We start from the raw sequence: 8124 nt of genomic DNA on the forward strand, positions 1-8124 counted from the left end.
CGACCCAGGTTGTCACGATGTAATCGTTGAAGTCGATTGCTCTTGGGAAGTCTGGAGTGTCGTCCATGGCTTCTACCCACGTCTCCTGGACCGTGTCTTGAGGGAGTAGAGGTAGCCCAGCTGGTCTCCTGATCCACTTGGTTACTTCGGGGTTTTCTTTGTAGGCAACAGCCAGTCCAAGATCCTGAACCTTCCTCCAAATGGCTTGACAGAAATGGAAGAAACAACCCTTCACGACAGCAGTTGGAAATTCTGGAAGAGTCTGGAGTAGGTCGTCGTCTGGCGGTCGGGAAGTAAGGCGAAGATGAGGGGATATGTGGTGGTCCCACGTCTGGCATGTATGATGTAGACTTGATTCCATAGTGCAGGGCAGGCAGTGAATGTTCCATCCATGTAGATGTTCTCGGCTGACTGCAAGGCCTGAATGCTCTGTTGGGTGCCAAATGCCAGGATCTTGTCATCATCGCCGTCAGCAAACAGGAGGAATGGTCGACCATCTGCTGTCTGCGTCCAGGGATCTTGAAGGTCGACTTCTGATCTCGTCTGTGGTAAAACAGGAATCGTCTTCTGGCGGTGGCGGTACAGGGCGCTGCACATGGATGGAAAGGATGGCATCGTGCGTGTCTCATCATTGGTCAGGTTGGTGAGCTCGTCGTTGTAGATGGTGCGCATCTGTGTTGACTCCTCCCTGGCTCTCTTCCTCAGGCTGCTGACAAACCGGACCTTCTGACTATCCTCTGGTGGGTGATTATGTTCTGTCGTATTCCTTACAACATTGCCAACAGTTGTGACTCTTCCTCTGCATGTTGACTGAACACACTTCCAGTGTACACAAGACTGTCTCTCGACATTCTCAGTGTGAAGATAACCGTCAAATAGGACTTGGGGGCTACCTCTCCGTGACATAACAAACTCAACATTACGCAGACCAGCCATGTTGATGCCTTGTTAGTTTGTTGTCAACAGCTATATACTATACCGAACTATCTCAATTTACTTTCTCGTCTCACCTTCTCATTTCCCTCCACTTCTCAATAATACTGTGTATCTTTTATCATGGCACTTAAACAACTTAATTTCAACATTTAACAACCTACACATTATCCAATTTGTAAAATTGTTCTACTCACTAGAGGTTTATCTTTCATCATGAAACTAAAACAACTTTTAGCTAATCCCAAAATTCCTTGACACAAAACACTAAAGAACAGTTTAATCCCTCCCTTGATCTCATCTGTATACTCTATGCACTAATCTCTCTTTGGGTCAGGGGCGGTGGGGTAGCCTAGTGGTTAAAGCGTTGGCTCGTCACGCCGAAGGCCCCGGGTTAGTTTCCCCACATGGGCACAATTTGTTAAGCCCATTTCTGGTGTCCCCCGCCGTGATATTGCTGGAATATTGCTAAAAGCGGCGTAAAACTAAACTCAGTCAGTCAGTCAGTCTTTGGGTCAGTTCATTTTGCCAGACACGTAAATGCCGTCTGTTGTTTTAACTAATTGTAGGGGTACTGGGCTGTGGGGGTAGTGGCATGTAGGGGTTATGGGATACAACCGTTTGACCAGATGCAAGCCTTGTCAATGAATGAGTTAACAGAGGAACTAGATAGGAATACAAAAACATTTTGCTCGTATGAAGCCAGCTTTCGGATCTCATCGACAATTGTTATTCCTGCATGTGGGAGTTTCGATGGAGGTTCTGTGAAAGAAATGATAGAATTGCTTCCACTAGGCTAAAATAACTTAAAGGACGTTGGGCATGATGATATATTTCTTAACTTCACACGATTGGTTGTTTCAAATTCATTTCCCTTGGGCAATATTGCGTTCGTTCTGTTTTCTGAAGTGGTATCGTGGTATTCACTCCACAACACTGTACTGACCCTCGTCTTGACGCAGTGTCGCGTGTGGCATTTTGTAGTCAATACGGTATTATACATAGTATACACAATATTTTAACAAAGAGCGACACACGACACTGAGACAACGTACGCGACATTTCATCAAAATGTCGCATTGTCGCGTCGTATTAGTTACTGCTGAATTTAAAAAGTGTCACAAGCATGAAGTCTGTGGATTAAGGGTGGTTGGTTAATGGAATGGATGTATTCAAACTGGCCATTTTGATGAAAATTATTATGTTTGAAACGATACAGGTACATGTGTATCGCTGGGTATGGTATCTCGATGTATTGTGATTCATGGCATGTGCAGGATTAATTATACAGGGTTCAAATAGAATTGAAAAACAAACTTAACAACACATTATTGTGATGAAATAAATACCTTGCTAATTTACCAAGCTCCCTAAGCCTTGAGTGAGTGAGTGAGTGAGTGAGTGAGTGAGTGAGTGAGTGAGTGAGTGAGTGAGTGAGTGAGTATAGGTTTCTGGCACTCCTATGTTACGCCACTCTGCAAGCGAATTCATCGTTCTTTATATCATAATTACAACAGTCCAATTGTATGTCGTTTTTTCAAGCAGAATATCACGTTCAAAGCCTTTATTACACCGACAATTCTCAGTTCCCAATGGGAGATTGCGACCTAAGCTGTGTTTGAGGTGCTAGAGGGTTAAGCTATATTACCATCTCATTCTACCTGGTATCTATCCACTGCTGGCTAAAACAACAGAGGCACAGAAAATACAAATTCATCAGCATAGGACAGGACTGTCCCAAGAAACTCCCATAGTCACCCATTCGAGGACTTCACCTGATGTTTATTCCGATGTGGCCTGAATTTTAACAATATTTAAGTTTTTCACAGCCTGTCAGCTTGATTTTGGTGAAATGTCCTAAGTGATGAATGTGTATGGTACTGGGATTCGAACCTATGATCATAGTTTTCTGGTTCGACTAAGAGACGCAACCCTGCACAGCTACCCCACCGCCCCACCAAAAATGACAGGGCCACCGTGTGCCGTCATTACAATGAATAGAAGCGCTTATAATTTGTCTTGCTGCTAAAACACCTTGACTGGCTAAATACATTTACAACATATGAAATAATTTTTAAGGATACAATGAAAGATTTGCAGACCCAATTTGCCATTACGAGTACTACTTCATTTTTAAACCACTAGAGGTAACAAAAGACCACTGAAGTCTTAAATAGAGACAGTATAACTTTTTCAGTACATTCGTAGACTAATTGACTTTCTACACATGCGCACCGGTAATCGAAAAGGGCGACATCGCGACACCGCGACAAATGGCCGAAATGTCGCGTTGTCGCATTGTCGCGTGGCGCGCTATGGTTAATTTTGTCCTCGTTTTGCATGTTTTTGAGATGGCGACAACGCGACAATGTCCCTCCAAGGATTCCATACGAAGTACTCTCCAACACAGGCTCTATAACACGGTCAAACTATGTGTAAATATGAATAACAAATGTGAGTATGCGTTTTGAAATAACTTTATATTATCTCCAGATACAGTGAGAGAGCTACAAGTACACCAAACACAAGTAAGTCCTGTAAACTGTTACAGTCCTCACATTAGTGTGATTGTCAACAGATGTTCTCATGATTAAGACTGCTGCGTAGGCGAATATAAGGATAATTATACTGATTGCTGATCAAATGTTATAGCTTGTGGATAACCTGGGCAGTTGAGACAAGTTAGATAATACATCATTGCAGTGTGTGTGTGTGTGTGTGTGTGTGTGTGCGTACGTGTGTGCGTGTTGTTTGATTTTATGCACTAAGTAATACGCATGCGTGTAGTTACGTATTAAAAGCAACAAAGCATTTATATTTATGCAATGCGTTTCGTTATAGATGGCGAAACACTATGATAACACGTTGAAGAAAGTGCAAGACCAGCTGAAAGGTGTGATTCATACATAAAAAGTAAAGCAATTCATAAAAGCAAACTGCGTCTAAAACATGCATTACCTTCTTGATCGTCAACCATAGGCGCTTTGCCTTCAGCTGTTTTCTGGGTTTTCCTGACACAGATATGACTCTTGACAGGCCACAGGAAAACTGCCGAATGTGTAACATTATAAACAGTTTATCCTTACAGAATACTTCCACGAATATGAAGTAATATTGAGCTATTCGTTAAGAGCTCATTTACTTTGACATATAGTTACTTGTTGTAAAACAGTTATTCTGTTTCCAGAAGAAAAGATGGCAAGGGAAGCAGCAGAGAGAAAGGTAAATGCTCTGAAATATCGGGTAAATATTCATCTGTTCTTATTCATTTATTTTTCTTCGTGTAAACAAATATTAGCAAACTAATCCTTTATACGCTTCACTTCTCAGGTAAATATTCCGTTATACACTGAAAGCATCAGGTAAATATTCCGTTATACACTGAAGGCATCAGGTAAATATTCCGTTATACACTGAAGGCATCAGGTAAATATTCCGTTATACACTGAAGGCATCATGTAAATATTCCGTTATACACTGAAGGCATCATGTAAATATTCCGTTATACACTGAAGGCATCATGTAAATATTCCGTTATACACTGAAGGCATCATGTAAATATTCCGTTATACACTCGAGGAAGGCATCATGTAAATATTCCGTTATACACTGAAGGCATCATGTAAATATTCCGTTATACACTGAAGGCATCATGTAAATATTCCGTTATACACTGAAGGCATCATGTAAATATTCCGTTATACACTGAAGGCATCAGGTAAATATTCCGTTATACACTGAAAGCATCAGGTAAATATTCCGTTATACACTGAAGGCATCATGTAAATATTCCGTTATACACTGAAGGCATCAGGTAAATATTCCGTTATACACTGAAGGCATCAGGTAAATATTCCGTTATACACTGAAGGCATCATGTAAATATTCCGTTATACACTGAAGGCATCAGGTAAATATTCCGTTATACACTGAAGGCATCAGGTAAATATTCCGTTATACACTGAAGGCATCAGGTAAATATTCCGTTATACACTGAAGGCATCAGGAAAATATCCCGTTACACTCTGAAGTTGTAAAGTATACTTAAATACTGAAATTGTGAAGTGAGTATACTGAGCTAATCAAAAGCAATATTCCTTTGTGCACTGAAGGTATCAATAAAATTTATACAGGGCTTTGTAGATATGTTCATACAACTCTAGGGTTGTTTGATCAGTGCTACAACATTCAAAGCCTTAGGTTACCTGTCAGTAAGTTGTATGGTAGACATGTGAAGCTATCCCTGCTCTGCTGAGGCCTGGACTATGCTGTGTACTTGTCTATGAATATATATCTAACATCAATGACAACAGAAAGTAGGTTACGCGATGATACCGAGTGCACATATTATGTGTAAAGTGTGGTCGGGGAGGCAGGTAATGACACGCATAAAGTTTGAACAATGGTAGGATATTCTGATATAACACCACCAAGACAACTTCAACATTTATTGTTTCAGATACAGGCACTAGAGAAGCCTGATGCAGGGCATATGGAAACCAGCCAAGGTTTGACAGAACAAGATCAGACTGGTCGACGTTATATAACCTATTGCAAACATGAAATACTGTCCGGAGTTAACTATACTTATGAAAATGTTGTCTTTTTAAAATTGTATTTTTTTTAGAAAGGTCAGATATGCAACATCTTTGAGTATTTCAAGCTAAATTACCTGTTTTCAACAGGGTTTGGAGAAACACTATCAAACCTTGTGACGAAGCATGCCGTTTGTAGATATTTCTTATGTCTAGGCTGATAACCAAGCATCTTTCTTAGCTAGTCCCTATGCTACGATGGGACTACATCGAAATTATCAAACACAGATTGGCTCAGGCAAAATGTGATCAATTGCATGAATTAACTGAGGGCATACCCTTCCCTTCAGATTTAAGTAAACTAATGGAACCATTACGAGTCAAGAACTAATATTTCATAAATAGTAGTAACATGATAACTTTTACTGTGGCTTTAGAGTTTGATGGTTATGGTGGATGAATGGTAGAGTTGGCTGGTTGTGGTGGTTGAATGGTAGAGTTGGATGGTTGTGGTGGTTGAATGGTAGAGTTGGATGGTTGTGGTGGTTGAATGGTAGAGTTGGATGGTTATGGTGGTTGAATGGTAGAGTTGGATGGTTGTGGTGGTTGAATGGTAGAGTTGGATGGTTATGGTGGATGAATGGTAGAGTTGGATGGTTGTGGTGGATGAATGGTAGAGAGTTGGATGGTTATGGTGGTTGAATGGTAGAGTTGGATGGTTATGGTGGTTGAATGGTAGAGTTGGATGAGTGGCAGAGTTGATGGTGGTTGAATGGTAGAGTTGGATGGTTATGGTGGATGAATGGTAGAGTTGGATGGTTATGGTGGATGAATGGTAGAGTTGGATGGTAGAGTGGTGGTTATAGGGATGAATGGTAGAGTTGGATGGTTATGGTGGATGAATGGTAGAGTTGGATGGTTGTGGTGGATGAATGGTAGAGTTGGATGGTTATGGTGGATGAATGGTAGAGTTGGATGGTTATGGTGGATGAATGGTAGAGTTGGATGGTTATGGTGGATGAATGGTAGAGTTGGATGGTTGTGGTGGATGAATGGTAGAGCTGGGTGGATGGTGGATGAATGGTAGAGTTGGATGGTTATGGTGGATGAATGGTAGAGTTGGCTGGTTGTGGTGGATGAATGGTAGAGTTGGATGGTTGTGGTGGATGAATGAATGGAAGAGTTGGAGGTGGTTATGGTGGATGAATGGTAGAGTTGGTTAGTGGTTATAGGTGGATGAATGGTAGAGTTTGATGGTGGATGAACTATGGTGGATGAATGGTAGAGTTGGGTGGCTTTATGGTGGGATGAATGGTAGAGTTGGATGGTTATGGTGGATGAAATGGTAGAGTTGGATGGTTGTGGTGGATGAATGGTAGAGTTGGGGTGGTTATGGTGGATGAATGGTAGAGTTGGGTGGTTGTGGTGGATGAATGGTAGAGTTTGGAGTTTATGGTGGATGAATGGTAGAGAGTTGGAATGGTGGGTTATAGTGTGGATGAATGGTAGAGTTGGGTGGTTATGGTTGGATGAATGGTAGAAGTTGGATAGTTATGGTGGATGAATGGTAGAGAGTTGGTGGAATTAGAGTTGGTGTGGATGAATGATAGAGTTGGATGGTTATGGTGGATGAATGGTAGAGTTGGGTGATTATGGTGGATGAATGGTAGAGTTGGATGGTTATGGTGGATGAATGGTAGAGTTGGATGGTTATAGTGGATGAATGGTAGAGTTGGGTGGTTACAATTGGTTGAATGATAGAGTGAGTGAGTAAGCCTCTTTCAGCAATATTCCAGCAATATGGACACCGGCGTTGGCAATCGAAAGTTACAGCGTTACCGAGCAAACGATAGTTTCAGTGGTGGATTGAATGGTAGAGTTGGGTGGTTACAATTGCTGAGTGTTAGATTTTGGTGGTTGATAGTTCTGGTGGGATGGATGGTAGAGCTTAAGTTAAGTTGCTGATAGTTTGGTGGTAGATGATAGTTCTGGTGGATGGATGGTCGAGTTGGGTGGTTACAATTGCTGAGTGTTAGATTGGTGCTGAAATTGATATTTTAGTAGATGAATGGTAGGATAGTGGTTAAGCAATTGAGTGGATGATTGGATAGTTCTGGTGGATGAATGGTAGACTTGGGTGGTTACAATTGCTGAGTGTTAGATTTTGGTGGTAGGGATTGATAGTTATGGTAGATGAATGGTAGACTTGGGTGGTTACAATTGCTGAGTGTTAGATTTTGGTGATAAAGGTTGATAGTTCTGGTGGATGAATGGTAGACTTGGGTGGTTACAATTGCTGAGTGGTAGATGTTGGTGCTAGAGGTTGATAGTTCTGGTGGATGGATGGTAGAGTTGGGTTGTTACAATTGCTGAGTGGTAGATTTTGGTGCTAGAGGTTGATAGTTCTGGTGGAGATGGATGAACTGGCTAGAGTTGGGTGGTTACAATTGCTGATGTAGCCCAGGGTAGATTTTGTGGTGTAAAAACAGAGGTTGACAGTTCTGGTGGATGGATGGTAGAGTTGGGTTGTTACAATTAAAAGAATGAGTAGAGGTAGCCATTTTGGTGCAAACACCCAGGATTTTGATAGCAACGTGCAGTAGATGGATGGAAGACTGTGACTATGGTCCCAGTCCAGCCAGTAGAAATGGGCTGA

The 8124-nt window shown here is 41.6% G+C and overlaps 2 protein-coding genes and 1 long non-coding RNA gene across 8 annotated transcripts in view; all 3 read left to right on the top strand.

Moving 5' to 3' along the window:
* The window catches only part of LOC124278065 (interaptin-like), a 280656-nt gene that overhangs the window by 111837 nt on the left and 160695 nt on the right, over positions 1 to 8124 (top strand). The window lies entirely within an intron of this gene.
* The window catches only part of LOC124278064 (ankyrin repeat domain-containing protein 1-like), a 104142-nt gene that overhangs the window by 84954 nt on the left and 11064 nt on the right, over positions 1 to 8124 (top strand). For 2 of the 6 annotated variants that reach the window (XM_046713815.1, XM_046713817.1), the window contains exons 13-16: positions 3427 to 3461; positions 3775 to 3826; positions 4121 to 4176; positions 5393 to 5441. In XM_046713815.1, the coding sequence (XP_046569771.1) occupies positions 3427 to 3461; positions 3775 to 3826; positions 4121 to 4176; positions 5393 to 5441 (192 nt within the window). Of the gene's footprint in view, positions 1 to 3426; positions 3462 to 3774; positions 3827 to 4120; positions 4177 to 5392; positions 5466 to 8124 lie in introns of all 6 variants that reach the window. The other 4 variants (XM_046713816.1, XM_046713818.1, XM_046713819.1 and 1 more) reach the window with 3 other exon arrangements.
* On the top strand, positions 7064 to 7543 carry LOC124278068. Its single transcript, XR_006898965.1, has 3 exons — positions 7064 to 7207; positions 7376 to 7381; positions 7530 to 7543. It is a non-coding gene; the product is annotated as an uncharacterized LOC124278068 (long non-coding RNA).

This window comes from Haliotis rubra, unplaced genomic scaffold, assembly GCF_003918875.1.
Source record: "Haliotis rubra isolate DU_JTF1 unplaced genomic scaffold, ASM391887v1 Scf230, whole genome shotgun sequence".
Classification (NCBI taxonomy): Eukaryota; Metazoa; Mollusca; class Gastropoda; order Lepetellida; family Haliotidae; genus Haliotis; species Haliotis rubra.